Source organism: Microcaecilia unicolor, chromosome 6 (genome assembly GCF_901765095.1).
Source record: "Microcaecilia unicolor chromosome 6, aMicUni1.1, whole genome shotgun sequence".
Lineage (NCBI taxonomy): Eukaryota > Metazoa > Chordata > Amphibia > Gymnophiona > Siphonopidae > Microcaecilia > Microcaecilia unicolor.
Genome location: NC_044036.1, coordinates 18,137,702 through 18,154,658, shown reverse-complemented (window position 1 = coordinate 18,154,658; position 16,957 = coordinate 18,137,702). Strand labels below are relative to the sequence as shown.

The 16,957-nt window shown below is 44.6% G+C and overlaps 1 protein-coding gene across 1 annotated transcript in view; it reads right to left on the bottom strand.

Moving 5' to 3' along the window:
- The window catches only part of LOC115471794 (cytochrome P450 4B1-like), a 48,235-nt gene extending 32,379 nt beyond the window's left edge, over positions 1 to 15,856 (bottom strand). The window contains exons 1-4 of the mRNA XM_030205628.1: positions 15,591 to 15,856; positions 10,229 to 10,373; positions 4,046 to 4,090; positions 2,795 to 2,922 (exon numbers count right to left, since the gene is read on the bottom strand). Coding sequence (XP_030061488.1) covers positions 2,795 to 2,922; positions 4,046 to 4,090; positions 10,229 to 10,373; positions 15,591 to 15,800 — 528 coding nt within the window. The 5' untranslated portion in view covers positions 15,801 to 15,856. The remainder of the gene's footprint in view (positions 1 to 2,794; positions 2,923 to 4,045; positions 4,091 to 10,228; positions 10,374 to 15,590) is intronic.
- Between the last annotated feature and the right edge of the window lie 1,101 nt (positions 15,857 to 16,957).

Here is a 16,957-nt window from a genome sequence, read left to right as displayed (position 1 = left end):
TAAAGTTCATTCCGCTCCAGAAGAGCAAGACAGGTTTACTTCCCCGAATAGTTTTTAATATAAATTAACAAAAATTATGAAGAGACAAAGGTGCCATAAGAACATTTAATAGCTACATTAAATGATGTCAGAAATAATCTCACAACAGACAGAACCTTTTCTTGCTAGAAATAATTTGAGAAAAAGTGCTTTTGAAAAAATTGTTTGGATTTATTGTTCATTCATTGGTGTAGAGGTCTATTTTTTTTTTGTTACATTTGTACCCTGCGCTTTCCCACTCAAGGCGGCTTACATGGGGCAATGGAGGGTTAAGTGACTTGCCCAGAGTCACAAGGAGCTGCCTGTGCCTGAAGTGCGAATCCAACTCAGTTCCTCAGGACCAAAGTCCACCACCCTAACCACTAGGCCACTCCTCCACTGTTGCTACTATTTGAGATTCTACATGGAATGTTGCTATTCCACTAGCAACATTCCATGTAGAAGTCGGCCCTTGCAGATCACCAATGTGGCTGCACAGGCTTCTGCTTCTGTGAGTCTGACGTCCTGCACTGAGGTGATTGGGAAGCATAAAAAAATGAGCATATGTTGCTCCTCCCAAAAAATTTGTTAGAGTTACCTGATGAAAGAAGTGCTATGCCACTTTGTAGCAGCATTATTGACTGCAGTAATAGTGGTAAATATCTGAGGGTACTCTACATACATAAAAAAAATTTCCATTATATTATACTGGTGTGAACTGTTTTAAGCACTCTCTTTGAGTTGGTGGCTACAAGTCCTGGTTTGTGTGTATATGCTAGTGGAATAGCAACATTCCATGTAGAATCTCCAATAGTAGCAACATTCCATGTAGAATCTCCAATAGTATCTATTTTATTTTTGTTACATTTGTACCCTGCACTTTCCCACTCATGGCAGGCTCAATGCGGCTTACATGGGGCAATGGAGGGTTAAGCGACTTGCCCAGAGTCACAAGGAGCTGCCTGTGCCTGAAGTGGGAATCAAACTCAGTTCCCCAGGACCAAAGTCCACCACCCTAACCACTAGGCCACTCCTCCACTCTATAAAATCATTAGTGGGGGTAGAATGGGTAAACACAAATCAATTGTTTATTAGAAAGTAAGAACAGTAAGAATTGCCAAGCTGGGTCAGACCAATGGCCAATACAGATCACAAGTACTTTTTTTTTTTTTTAACCGGCTATTTGTGCACAGGAGAAGGCTTTTGCAAGAGCCCACTTTTTCGTGTTGTAGCGAACATTTTGTATAATAACACCTTAATGTGTTGAGGCATTTGACCTACACAATTTATACACTGCAGAACTAAATTTTGATCCCTGAGGCAGGCGTCACTTGACGTCGAAACACGGCCCGTGTCGGGTCACATGTCAATAAAGTACTCCTGTTGTCCTAGTCTTGAAGGCCCAGTGTTGCTCCTTTTTTTTGTTTGTACCACTATATAGGTGAAATTTGGAATTTTCATGTCTTTTTTACTTGTTTTTTCATTTCTATCTATTTATATAATTGAGCTATTTGTAGTAAACTTATACTTTAGTACTTTATATTGATTTTTCCGTAAGAACATAAGAAAAGCCATACTGGGTCAGACCAGTGGTCCATCTAGCCCAGTATCCTGCTTCCAAAAGTGGCCAATGAAGGTCACAAGTGCATGGCAGAATCCCAAAAAGAAGCATGATTCCAGAATCCCAAACAACAACAAGATTCCAGAACCTCAAAGAATAGTAAGATTATGGAACTCCACAGAGTGGCAAGATTCCATGCTATTGATCACGGGGACAAGCAGTGACTTCCTCATGTGTATCTCAATAGTAGACTATGGACTTTTCCCCCAGGAACTTATCCAAACCTTTTTTAGACCCAGGTATATTAACTGCTGTTACCACATCCTCCAGGAACAGATTCCAGAGCTTCACTATTTGTTGAGTGAACAAATATTTTCTTCTGTTTGTTTGAAAAGTATTACCATGGAAAGTAAATTTGAAAGAGAAAACAACCGATTCACATTTACCCAGTCTGCTCCACTCAGTATTTTCCAGACCTCATTCATATACCCCCTGAGCTGTCTGTTTGCCAGGCTGAAGAGCCCTATCTCTTAAGCTTTTCCTCATACGAGACGAGTTCCATCCTCTTAATCATTTTGGTCTACCTTCTTCCAACCTTTTCTAAATCCACTGTATCTTTTTTCAGATACAGTGGCCAGAACTGAACACAATACTGAAGGCGAGGTCACACCATGGCGCGATACAGAGGCATTATAGTATTCTCGGTCTTATTTTCTATCCCTTTCCAATAAATCCTAGCATTCTGTTTGCTTTTTTGGCTGCTATCGCACACTTAGGAGAAGATTTCAACGTATTGTCCATGATGACACCTAGATCTTTTTCTTGGGTGGTGACTCGTAATGTGGAACCTACCATCAAGTAACTAGGATTCGGATTATTCTTCCCAATGTGCATCACTTGGCACTTGTCCACATTCAATTTCATCTGCCATTTGGATGCCTGCTATTCTTCCAATTTCCTAAGGTTACCCATAAGGACAAGGGAATTTAGAGATGGCCAACAGGATCAAAATTTAGACCTTGGGCAAGGGCATGAAACCAAGAAGGACTCAGTAAGACTGGAGGGAATGGGTCACATGCACATATAAGAGTAAAGAGCACATGACCCTTGTAGGAAGCTGCGTATCTTATAAGCAATCAACACAACGCATAACATAATATAAAAACATGCACGAGCAAGCTGTAGAGGCAGAACAAACCCAATTGTAATACTCACCAGCATGACCTTGGTGGTGTCCGACATCAGCTTCACGTAAGGTTTCAGGATATCGTAGTGAAAGCCTGGAGTCAGCAGCCTGCGGTGCTGGAACCACTTTGGCCCAGAGAGAACCAATAACCCTCTCCCTGTCAGGGACACCAGTAAAACAACATCACTTTTCTTACTATCACCAGTCACCATTCTCGGCTCTAGTTCCTGTTTATTTTTTGTTATTATTCTTATTAAAAAAAAAAAGTGTTGAGATAAACCCAGAAGGGTTCTAGGTCAGTTCCCCCTGGACAGTTCCCACCCACCAATTCCCACCTAGGTCAATTCCCACCACACCCGGGAAGACAATTCCCACCCATAACCCAAAAAATACAAAAACACACTAGGATAAGTAATCTCCCTGCTTTTTCTCTTCAGATCATTTTGGGGGGGGGGGGGTCAGTACCCCCTCACATCCCCCCAACATTATCTTTTACACATCCCTTTCTCCTTCCAGACATGCAGTTTGTATATGGGGGGCAATGCCCCCCCCCCCAAAAAAAAAATACTAGGTTTCAACCTAATTCATGTTAAATCCAGGATCTAAATGTCATAAATATGTAAATAAATAAATAAATACAAACTGCAGTTCATGTGGGTGGGGGGAACAATCCCCCCACCCCCCAAAACTAGGTTTCAACCTAAGTCAGACCCTCGACACACTGATTACAATTCATAACAAATTACTACTCTACCTATATCCCCCCACACCCTCCTCAAACAAGGTTTCAATCTAATTCATGTTTAATCCAGGTTCTAAATGTCATAAATAAATAAATACAAACTGCAGTTCATGTGGGGTGGCAATGCCCCCACATCCCCACACCCCAAATTAGGTTTCAACCTAATTCAGTCCTTCAAAATAACACACTGATTATGATTTATAACAAATTACTACTCTACTCTACTTAGCACCAAACAGAATATGCTGGATACAAACTATCAGAGCTCTGATAGTTTGTATCCAGCATATTCTGTTTGGTGCTACGTGATCAGTGAGTTGACAACACATATACAAGTAGGACTCTTCGTTTTGCATCCACTGTGCTAACCGGTGTTATTCAGTGGGAGACCGCTGGCTATCTCCCGCTAATATCACCAGATAGCTAGCTAAGTACCATTTAACCAGCCAGGTGCCGTTCCAGGCTGGTTAAATAGTTTTTATATCAGGCAGAAGTGTCTTTTACAATGTAACCTTTTTATTTCTAGGATGATACATACCTATCCATGGTACTGCAAATCCATAGTTCTGGCTATTCTTGGGATCTGTATAACCCAAAGAAAAAAAAAGATATTAATAAAGGGAGAAACAAACCAAATTTGATATCAGAGAATTAAGTAAGGAACATAAAAATTGAAATTATCTATCTGGGAACAAATGAGCTGGCTAGAAATAGCACCTCTACAGTACAGAGACCCATAGTCAACGCTGTAGCATTTTCAGAATTCCTACCTGTTCATGGTAAGGTGTTCTAAGCGGCACCTAGATTTAGGCGCGGTATATAGAATATGTTTAGTTATTATCCTAGCGCCTAAAACTAATGCCTTTTTATGGCTCCATGGTGCGACCGCACCTCAAATATTGTGTTCAATTCTGGTCGCCACATCTCAAAAAAAAAGATATAGTGGAATTAGAAAAGGTACAGAGAAGGGCGACGGAAATGATAAAAGGGATGGGACGACTTCTCTATGAGGAAAGGCTGAAGCGACTTGGGCTCTTCAGCTTGGAGCAAAGACGAGGGGAGATATGATAGAGGTCTATAAAATAATGTGGAGTGGAATGGGTAGACATGAATCATTTGTTTACTCTTTCCAAAAATACTAGGACATGGGGCCACGCGATGAAGCTACAAAGTAGTACATTTAAAACGAATCAGAGAAAAAGTTTCTTCACTCAATGTGTAATTAAACTCTGAAATGTTTTGCCAGCGAATGTGGTAAAGGTGGTTAGCTTAGCGAGGTTTACAAAAGGTTTGGATGGCTTCCTAAAGGAAAAATCCATAGACCATTATTAAAATTGACTCAGGGAAAATCCACTGCTTATTTCTCGAATAAGCAGCATAAAATGTATTGTACTGTTTTGGGATCTTGCCAGGTACTTGTGACCTGGATTGGCCACTGTTGGAAACAGGATGCTGGGCTTGGTGGACCTTTGGTCTGTTCCAGTTTGGCAATACTCATGTACTTATGTAACTTGCAGACAGGAGAGGTTTCCATAGAATTTCGGGTGGGCTGATCTGGCCCCTCTTCACAAAATGGTAGTAGAGAAGATTTTGGAAACTGCAGACCAGTGAGCCTTACCTCAGTGATGGGAAAGGTAATGGAGATGATACTGAAGGAAAAGGATAGTGAACGGTCTGCAATCTAGTGACTACAGGATCCAAAGCAGCATGATTTTATCAAAGGCAGTTTACTACAAATGAAGCTGATTGCTTTCTTCGACACGGCATATACTAAATGTGGCCAATTTAGATTTCAGCAAAGCTACTGATATACTTCCTCATATGAGGCTCATGAATAAACTGACCAGCTTGAGGCTGAGACCCAAGGTGATGAAATGATAAACTGGCAAAGGTTGGTAATAAATGGAATTCGCTCAGAAGAAAAGTATGGTGAGTAGTGGAGTGCCTCAGGGACTTGTCCCGAGACCGGTTCTGTTCAATACCTTTGCAAGCAATATTGCCAAAGGGTATAAAAGGAAGTTTTGATCAGGCCTACAGTGGAGGAGTGGCCTAGTGGTTAGGGTGGTGGACTTTGGTCCTGAGGAACTGAGGAACTGATGATTCCCACTTCAGGCACAGGCAGCTCCTTGTGACTCTGGGCAAGTCACTTAACCCCTCCATTGCCCCATGTAAGCCACATTGAGCCTGCCATGAGTGGGAAAGCGCAGGGTACAAATGTAACAAAAATAAAATAGACACTATTGGAGATTCTACATGGAATGTTGCTACTATTGGACATTCTACATGGAATGTTGTTATTCCACTAGCAACATTCCATGTAGAAGGCTGCGCAGGCTTCTGTTTCTGTGAGTCTGACGTCCTGCACGTACATGCAGGACGTCAGACTCGCAGAAGCCTGCGCGGTCACATTGGTGATCTGCAAGGGCCGACTTCTACATGGAATGTTGCTAGTGGAATAGCAACATTCCATGTAGAATCTCAAATAGTAGCAACAGTAGAGGAGTGGCCTAGTGGTTAGGGTGGTGGACTTTGGTCCTGAGGAACTGAGTTTGATTCCCACTTCAGGCACAGGCAGCTCCTTGTGACTCTGGGCAAGTCACTTAACCCTCCATTGCCCCATGTAAGCCACATTGAGCCTGCCATGAGTGGGAAAGCGCAGGGTACAAATGTAACAAAAATAAAATAGATACTATTGGAGATTCTACATGGAATGTTGCTACTATTGGACATTCTACATGGAATGTTGTTATTCCACTAGCAACATTCCATGTAGAAGGCTGCGCAGGCTTCTGTTTCTGTGAGTCTGACGTCCTGCACGTACATGCAGGACGTCAGACTCGCAGAAGCCTGCGCGGTCACATTGGTGATCTGCAAGGGCCGACTTCTACATGGAATGTTGCTAGTGGAATAGCAACATTCCATGTAGAATCTCAAATAGTAGCAACAGTGGAGGAGTGGCCTAGTGGTTAGGGTGGTGGACTTTGGTCCTGGGGAATTGAGTTCGATTCCCACTTCAGGCACAGGCAGCTCCTTGTGACTCTGGGCAAGTCACTTAACCCCTCCATTGCCCCATGTAAGCCGCATTGAGCCTGCCATGAGTAGGGTACAAATGTAACAAAAATAACAAAAAAATATGTAAGTGTGTTAAATATAAATTTAAAAAAATAAGATTCTTGGGGCCGTGTTTACTAAGGTGCGTTACTGTTTTTAGCGTGATATGATAGAGGTCTACAAAATAATGAGTGGGGTAGAGCGGACTGATGTGAAGCGTTTGTTTACACTTTCTAACAATAATAGAACCAGGGGACACAAGATGAAATTAGAATGTGGTAGGTTTAAAACAAATCGGAGAAAGTGTTTCTTTACTCAGCACGTAGTTAGACTCTGGAACTCATTGCCGGAGAAGGTAGTGACGGCAGTGGCCTTGCTGAGTTCAAAGGGGGTCTGGACAGATTCCTGAAGGAAAAGTCCATTGATCGTTACTATATTTTGGGTTTTTTGCCAGGTTCTTGGGGCCCGGATTGGCCGCTGTCGGAGACAGAGTGCTGGGCTTGATGGGCCTTTGGTCTTTTCCCAGCGTTGCGGTGCTTATATGCTTATATACACTTAGCAAGCACGCTAACCATGTAGGCGCCGATAGGGATATTATAGGCACGTACATGGTTAACGCACCTATAGTGCTTATTAGTAAACAGGGCCCTTGGACTACTCCACTATTCACCTTTCTTCATGAAGAAAAAAAGTGACCATTTAACCCTAATCTGTTTTCTTTTTTAAGTTCAATAAGTTTTATCGGTTTCTAATCAAATAAAAGTAAAACAATTGGATACTGCCTCTTATCCCATAGCTTTCTAATTTTTTTTTTAATGAGTTTCTCATGAGGAACTTTGTCTAATGCTTTTTGAAAATTCAGATACATGATGGAGCTCATTTTCAAAACAAAGAAAAAAAACTTTCAAAAAACATGATAAGGTGGCAGATGGAAGTTTTACTCTCAAAAACGTCCAAGTTGCAATTTTCAATACTCCAATTTTAGACATATTTCTCCACAGTTTGTTCAAAATGTCAAGGGGGCGTGTTTTGGGTGGGATACGGGCAGCACCAAGAGAGAGACTTTTTTTTTTTGCAATAATGGAACAAAACGAAAATGTCTAGAGCCAAAATGAAGATGTTTTTGGCTAGACCTGTGTCATTCATGAATAAGTGACCAAAAGGTACCTTAAATGATCAAATGACCACTGTAGGGATTAAGGCATACCTCCCTTACTCCCCCCAGTGGTCACTAACCCCCTCCCTTCCCACTAAGATGAGACAGTGACAGTGCATACCAGGCTGTATGACAGCTTCAGGTATGATGGACATTCTTGATAGAGCAGCAGGCAGGTCCGAGGAGTAGCCTAGTGGTCAGTGCAGTGGACGGTACAGAAAGGGACCCAGTTCCATATCCCACTCTAACTGGTACACTTCTGGTGGAATATGTAAACCCTCCAAGAACCATTAAATACCTACATATAGGCAGCGGCGTAGCCAGACTTCGGTGGGAGGGGGGTCCAGAGCCCAAGGTGAGAGGCACATTTTAGCCCCCCCTCCGTGCCGCCGACCCCCCGCCATTGCCGACCCCGCCACCACCACCACCACCAACTTTGCCCCCACCTCACTGCTGACCCTCTGGACGCCCCCTCCCACCGTCAACCCGCAGTCGCCTGCAAAAGGCTTCCTTCTGTTTCTGAAGTCCTGCACGTGCAGGACGTCAGACTCACAGAAACAGAACAAAGCCTTGCGCCGGAAGAAGAGGACCTCGGCTGGCGGGGGGTTGGGGTCCCCCGCCAGCAAAGGTAGCCGATGGCAACGGCGGGGGAGGGTCAAAGTTGTTGGTGGTGGCGGCGGGGTAAATAATCGCGGGGGGGGGGGCTAAAATGTGCCCCCTCACCTCAGGCTCTAGACCCCCCTCCCGCTGAAGTCTAGCTACGTCCCTGACGCAAAGTTAGGCACGGTGCCGCTTTGCGTGCGCAATTTAATAAGATAACAAGACAATTAGTGCCAATAATTGGCACTGATGAGATTTAATTGGCTGTCACGTGCCTACAATTTATGCATGGCCCAAAAAAGGGGGCGCAGAAAGGAGACAGTCGTGGGCATTTCGGGGCATGGTTTAGAGTTACGCACTTAAATTTAGGTACACGCATTTGCCCCACCTTTTCATTGGTGGAAATGGTGGAGCCTAAATTTATGCATGACCATAAGCCTTATTCTATAAACCACACTGAACTTTAGGTGCGGCTTACAGAATAACACTTAAGCAGGTTTTTTCAGTCCCTGTTTTATAGGCACTATTTACTGAATCTTCCACAAAACATCTAGAAAAAGGTCATTTTTGAACCAAAAAGAGAGACGCTCTTCAAATTGAAAAATGGCTATGTTTGCCCCTTCATTTTTGGATGTTTTTGCAAAATCTCCAAATTCGGACTTTTTATTGAAAATGTTATGCTTATCCATATGTTTATTCACATATTCAAAAAATGAAACAGATCGGTGAGGCTAAATTCATGTTGACTCTGTCTCATTAAATAATGTCTATGTGTTCAGGAATTTTGTTCCTTATAATAGTTTCTACCATTGTACCTGGCACCAGTGCCGTAGCGAGGGCGGCTGACACCCGGGGCGGGTCGCCGCTGCGCACCCTCCCCGGGTGCAGCACGGCGCCCCCCCCCCTCGGCACTTACCCTCCCCCCTCCGGAGCGCATTCTTACATTGAATTAGGAAGCGAGGGCGGGCTAGAGGGCCGATCCGCCCCCGAGTGCACATTGCTGGGAGCTGCGTCAGCTCCGCTGGTTCCCTGCTCTCTCTGTCCTGGAACAGGAAGTAACCTGTTCCGGGGCAGAGGGCAGGGAACCAGCGGAGCCGACACCCCCCCCCCCCCCCCAGCGGTGTGCACCTGGGGCGGACCGCCCCACCGCCTCCCCCCCTTCCTACGCCACTGCCTGGCACTAACACCAGTCTCATTGGTCTGTAGTTTCCCTAAATTACCCTGGAATCCTTTTTAAAAATTGTCATTGTGTTGGCCAGCCTCCAATTTTCAATTATTTTGGACAATTTTATAAGATAGATTACAAATGACTTATAACAGAGGTGTAATTTCATTTTTGAGTGCTTTCAGTACTCTGGGGTATACCATTTGGGCCAGGTGATTTTCCTTAATGTGCCTTACCCCTTCTTGTAAAGAAGCATATACGAGGCATACAGCAAAGTAAACAAAGATTTAGATGCTGGGACTCCTGAAGCAGGTGTTCATGCTGAAACATAGATCTATGTCAGGTCCATCTGTTTAATTGTGCCTTCCTTCGGTGGAAATTATTATAGGATCCAACTGTTCAATTGTGCTATCCTTCAGTAGACATTATCATGTAGACATTGACAGGCCTTTGCCTTGTTATAGCAATTGCTTTGTATTATTAAAGTTCTTGTGATATTTGTACCTCTGGCTCCTCTTTCCTCTTTTTTGGAAAACCTCTGGTCCATCCCTACTTTTGCTGTATTTTTGGGCTTTTGGTGTAGGGTTTTGGTTTCCTTTTGTTTTGTGTTTTAATAGTGTTACACGTCACCATAAGATACAAAGAGAATACCAAGGGTAGGAAAGGTGTGTAAGGATGCTTGCACTCTGCTTGGTTTGCGCTGTCTGGCTCTGGCTCCCAGTGGATGCCGTGAAAGTCTTACATCTTACCTCCTCTATTGAATATAGCTTTGGCATACTCAGGGTGCGTAACCACCAGGTGAGCGTTGAAATTCCCTAGCCAGAGTGGGAAGGCATAGGGATACTTCTCTGACCAGGATATGATCGTATCTAAATCTTTTCCATCTTGACGAAGCTGCAAAAAATATTGAAACAAGGGATAAATATTCTGCCGATGGTGGTCAGTGTTTTTTGTTTTTTGGATGCTGCTAGAGTTATGCCTCTTGAAATATCTGGGTTTGTGCGGCTGCCGCTCCCTTATCTAGTTAAGCTTGATATTCTGCACTTAACCGCCTTAACTAGACAAAGATAGAACTGCATTTTAGCAAATATGAGTTATCTTGTTGGGCAGACTGGATGCCGTCATCTACTATGTTACTATGCAGTGCAAGTTGACCAGTTAACGTGGAGGGGGCATTTTTGAAAGGACATCCAAGTCAGAATGTCCCAAATGGACACCCATCTCACATGTATTTAAGAACAGGAAATACTTCAAGACTTCCTGTTCATAAATACGTAAGGTAGATGTCCATAGGCTGGAAACATCCAGCCTGAACATCCATTTTACTAACTGGAACATCCAAATTATAAATGGGGGAGGGGGGGAAGGGACACGGGTGTCTGTATGGCACTATTCTTTGAAATGGCTACACAAGCACCCGTGCAGAGCAGAGGGGCAACCTAGAGGTCAGTATAGTATTTATAAAACGTATACCTCACTTAATCCTAAGTGGCTAAAAGCATAACATACATAACATAGTAAATGACGGCAGATAAAGACCTGTACGGTCCATCCAGTCTGCCCAACAAGATAAACTCATTTTACATGGTATGTGGTACTTTCTATGTATACCCGAGTTTGATTTGTCCTTGCCATTCTCAGGGCACAAACCCTAGAAGTCTGCCCAGCACTGTTCCTGTACTAAAAGTTCTGAAGATTCTGGAATCATAAAGAGTTACAAGATTCCAGAATCCCAATTAGTAGCAACATTCCATGTAGAACTCCAAAGAGTAACATAGTAACATATAGTAAATGACGACAGATAAAGACCTGTACGGTCTATCCAGTCTGCCCAACAAGATAAACTCATTTTACATGGTATGTGATACCTCATATGTATACTTGAGTTTGATTTGTCCTTGCCATTCTCAGGGCACAGACCATAGAAGTCTGCCCAGCACTGTTCTTATTCTGAAGATTCTGGAATCCTAAAGAGTTGCAAGATTCCGGAATCCCAATTAGTAGCAACATTCCATGTAGAACCCCAAAGAGTAACATAGTAAATGACGGCAGATAAAGACCTGTACGGTCCATCCAGTCTGCCCAACAAGATAAACTCATTTTACATGGTATGTGATACTTTATACGTATACCCGAGTTTGATTTGTCCCTGCCTTTCTCAGGGCACAGACCCCAGAAGTCACCATTTCCCCACACTACCCCCCAAAAATGACAAGTAATAGCTGCTGGAATTTGACTGCATCATATTTAAAAAAGCCAGAACAAAAAAAAAGAGTTTTCAAAAGCTTTTTGAAGTGTCCTGCATTCGTACAGAAACACAAGTAGCCAGGCAAAGCATTTCATAGTCCTGGACATGCAACCGAAAAGGCCACAGCCCTCGTGAGAGCATAATGAGTAATCGGTTGCAAATTTTTTCACAAAGTCAGATCTCAAACCCCTAGCAAAAACAAACAATTTTATCACAGAATATTTTGAGGTCTATAAAATAATGAGGAGTTGAACGGGTAGATAGATGTGAAGCGTCTGTTCACGCTTTCCAAAAATACTAGGACTAGGGGGCATGCGATGAAGCTACAATGTAGTAAATTTAAAACAAATCGGAGAAAATGTTTCTTCACTCAACGTGTAATTAAACTCTGGAATTCGTTGCCAGAGAATGTGGTAAAGGCAGTTAGCATAGCTGAGTTTAAAAAAGATTTGGATGGCTTCCTAAAGGAAAAGTCCATAGACCGTTATTAAATAGACTTGGGGAAAATCCACTGTTTCTGGGATAAGCAGTATAAAATGTTTTGTACTTTTTTGGGATCTTGCCAGGTATTTGTGACCTGGATTGGCCACTGTTGGAAACAGGATGCTGGGCTCGATAGACCTTTGGTCTTTTCCACTATGGCAATATTTATGTACTAATACCATGGAACCTTCCCAAAAACAGTCTGGTGAAGCAGGTATAGAACTTTAAACTGTGAACCAAGGAACTCAAGTTCAAATCCCACGTTAACTCTTATTTTGTAATTGTGAGTCCTTCAGGAATAGCAACATTTACTTGCATTTACCTGCATTTACACCACGTCTACAGCTTGCAGGTGACTTACATATTTGGGGGTCATTTTACAAAAGCACGCTGAAAAATGGCATTTGGTAGTGTAGGTGCGCGTTTTGGGCGCGCGCCAATCCATTTTTTAGCACGCCTGTAAAAAAAGGTCTTTTTGTTTTTGCTGAAAATGGACTTGCAGCAAAATGAAAATTGCCATGCATCCATTTTGAGTCCGAGACCTTACCGCCAGCCATTGACCTAGCGGTGAAGACTCACGCGGTAACCGGGCGGTAATGGCCTACTTGTGCCATTACGCGTGCCCGAAAATTTTTCTTCACCCAACGTGTAATTAAACTCTGGAATTCGTTGCCAGAGAACGTGGTGAAGGCGGTTAGCTTGGCAGAGTTTAAAAAGGGGTTAGACGGTTTCCTAAAGGACAAGTCCATAAACCACTACTAAATGGACTTGGGAAAAATCCACAATTCCAGGAATAACATGTATAGAATGTTTGTACGTTTGGGAAGCTTGCCAGGTGCCCTTGGCCTGGATTGGCCGCTGTCGTGGACAGGATGCTGGGCTCAATGGACCTTTGGTCTTTTCCCAGTGTGGCATTACTTATGTACTTAGACGTGCATATCAAATGCTCGCCATAAAATGAAATTACCGAAAGAGCCACGAAGTAGTCGGGCAGTAACTCCATTTTGGCGCACGTAGACGCTTACACGGCTTAGTAAAAGGGCCCCTTAGGTCCAGTGGATAATCTTCTGTTTCTAGAGGGTCAGTGGCGTTCCGACCCTAGCTGACACCCAGGGCGGAACGCCGATGCACCCCCCCCCCCCCGGGTGCAGTGCGACCCCCCCCCCCCAGCAAAATGACCCCTCTTCCCCCCCGGCGAAATGACACCCCCCCCCGGGTGCATGCCACTGGGGGGGGGGTGCCGCCGGCGCGGCCTGTTGCCCTGTCTCAGTCAGAGTTCGCAATTCGCAGTGTTCACTGCTCCCTCTGAGTCTGCCCCGGAACAGGAAGTAACCTGTTCCGGGCAGACTCAGAGGGAGCAGTGAACACATGCGAATTGCGAACTCTGACTGAGACAGGGCAACAGGCGCGCGCCACGGCCCCCCCCCCCCCCGCGGCGTGCACCCGGGGCGGACCACCCCACCTTGGTACGCCACTGTAGAGGGTTCACAATTACAATAATAGAGCTGAAGAGAGATTTGAACCTGAGTCCCTTGCAGTGGCGTTCCTAGGGGGGGGGGCGGTGGGGTGCGGACTGCCCTGGGGCAGAGAAGAAGCATGGAACGAACGAAGGACAGGCGCGCGCGGCACCCCCCCAGCGGCCTGCACCCGGGGGGGTTCTTTCGCAGGAGGTGTACTTTCGCTGGGGGGGTTGCACTGCATCCAGGGGGGGGGGGCGCTGCACCCGGGGGGCAGGGCACATCGACGATCCACCCCGGGTGTCAGCCCCCCTAGGAACGTCACTGGTCCCTTGACTTACTCAGATTTCTTTCATGCTTTGTTAAGAATGCACATAATACCTAAAGCGGTCATGGAGCTTGGCATCCCTTCACCTTGACGGGAGGGGGCAGCAAACACTGGGGGATTAAGGAGATGCCATGTCTTAATCCCTCTAGTGGTCAACTGCTCAATAAATGCGGGATGAAGAGAGGGCCCTGGTGCAACAAACAATGAGCTCTGTAGTATTCTACCTGTATGATCAGAGCACTGCGCTCTGATCATATGGCGGAATAGCGCCTTAACCTTAGGCCAGCTCGGAGTTCCTCTCTTCCCCCCCCCCCACCCACCAATCCAGGCAGCCCGGGCTGTCGCTGTCAGTCCTGGGGGGTCCAGTGGGCCACCGGACTCCCCCAATGGCTAACTCCCCGGACTGACACAGGGGGCTGGAGGTCTCATGGACCTACAGCCCCCCCCAATCCCCCCGACATAAAATACAGAAAATTAAAGGCTGTATTTTGAAATGTGCCCCAAAATACCCCTCCCATCCCTGGCACCATCGCAAATACATCACAAAATTAACGTAACTTAACATTCTATGCTCCCTGTAGAAAACTTTCCAGTGGAAAAAGGAGAGTCAAAGAAAACAGATCTACAAATCTACTCCCCATGTAAGACACCAAACACATTCACATCGAATAGAAACTGAGGGGGTCCTTTCGCAAGAGTGGAGTAGCCTAGTGGTTAGTGCAGGGGACTTTGATCCTGGATTTGATTCCCACTGCAGCTCCTTGCGACTCTGGGAAGTCACTTAACCCTCCATTGCCCCGGGTACAAAATAAGTACTAAAAAAAACTATGTAAACCACTTTGAATGTAGTTGCAAAAACCACAGAAAAGCAGTAAATCAAGTCCCATTTCTGAGATTGTACATGGAATGTTGCTAGAATTTGAGATTCTACATGGAATGCTAGTGGAGGAGTAGCCTAGTGGTTAGTGTAGTGGACTTTAATCCTGGGGAACTGGGTTCGATTCCCACTGCAGGTCCTTGTGACTATATGGGCGAGTCACTTAACCCTCCAGTGCACCTAAATAAGTACCTATATATACTATGTAGACTGCTTTCAATGTAGGTGCAAAAACCACAGAAAGGTGATATATCAAGTTCCATCCCCCCCCCCCTTTCCCTTACAAAGCTGAGCACTAAACATTAGAGACAAACCATATATTTCTATGGGTGACTCCAGCACCAAGACCTAACATCTGAGGCTTCTCACAGGAAAGCCTTCCTCCTACAACCTTCTGTGATAAGAAGATTTCAAAAATCAAAATCTTATCCAGTTCCAGAGGTTAAAAAAAATACTAACAGGGTGGTCCTTATTGAAGAAAAACAGATACACATGAACTATTAGGAGACACCAGTAAACCGAGGCCAGTCTCAGTCTTTTGCAACTTACTTAAAAACACAAGGTCCTACTTTTCCTACTGAAATCAGTGCTGCAAACCTAAGGTTAGAGATCTATAATCGTGCAGGGCTTAAGTTAACAACAGCCTTTCTCTGACTGTGTAACTAGACTAACGTTTGAGCATAGACCAAATCCTTTCTTTTCACAGTTTGTTACCTACATGATTCACATGTCCCTGCAGCCAGTGCCGGGGATCACAAGGGAAGCTTTCCAGAGCTTTGAGCAGTTTCTTCTGTCTGTAGAATAGCTTCGCCGCTTTTAAACACACAAATATTAAACACAAGAAAGCAGCGAAATTACAAATCTGAGAAAGATCCAGGGATGACCAGGAGGAGGGGGTTAACATTTTCTGTAGTAGAGAAGAGGTCATGTTCTGGAGGCAAGCTCTGCCCTTCTGAAAGACACATTAATTTCCATTCTGAGCAGGTTTTTATCACTGTTCATTCCCAGCAGCAATTGGAGAAAGGGCAGTGGCTGGAACAGTGTCACACCCCCAAAAATGCCTGGCCTCCTGCCAAGCTGTGAAAGACTTTTCACCTGTAGATCCAGCCCTAACCGCGATGAAACATTCATTCACCCCTCACCTCCACCCCGGGACACTGCTCTTATTTACTCCCTAGTGGTGTTTCCTGTCGGTATAGATCTGAGTTCACCTAGGGACAGACACAAAGAGGGAGTGAATTAATGCAAGCCTGAAAGTTGAGAGGACTGTACACATCCTTTATATGTGTGCATAATTTAGCCCATGTGAAGGAGTGGCCTAGTGGTTAGGGTGGTGGACTCAGTTCCTGAGGAACTGAGTTGATTCTCACTTCAGGCACAGGCAGCTCCTTGTGACTCTGGGCAAATCACTTAACCCTCCATTGCCCCATGTAAGCCGCATTGAGCCTGCCATGAGTGGGAAAGCGAGGGGTACAAATGTAACAAAAATAAAATAGATACTATTGGAGATTCTACATGGAATGTTGCTACTATTGGACATTCTACATGGAATGTTGCTACTATTGGAGATTTTATGTGGAATGTTGCTATTCCACTAGCAACATTCCATGTAGAAGGCTGCGCAGGCTTCTGGTACGTGCAGGACGTCAGACTCACAGAAGCAGAAGGCTGCGCGGCCACATTGGTGATCTGCAAGGGCCGACTTCTAGTGGAATAGCAACATTCCATGTAGAATCTCCAATAGTAGCAACAGTGGAGGAGTGGCCTAGTGGTTAGGGTGGTGGACTTTGGTCCTGGGGAACTGAGTTTGATTCCCACTTCAGGCACAGGCAGCTCCTTGTGACTCTGGGCAAGTCACTTAACCCTCCATTTCCCCATGTAAGCCGCATTGAGCCTGCCATGAGTGGGAAAGCGCAGGGTACAAATGTAACAAAAATAAAATAGATACTATTGGAGATTCTACATGGAATGTTGCTACTATTGGAGATTCTACATGGAATGTTGCTATTCCACTAGCCTGAAACCACTAAGATCTCCAATACCAAAAATCTTTGGAAACTGCAATCACACACTACACAAATCCAA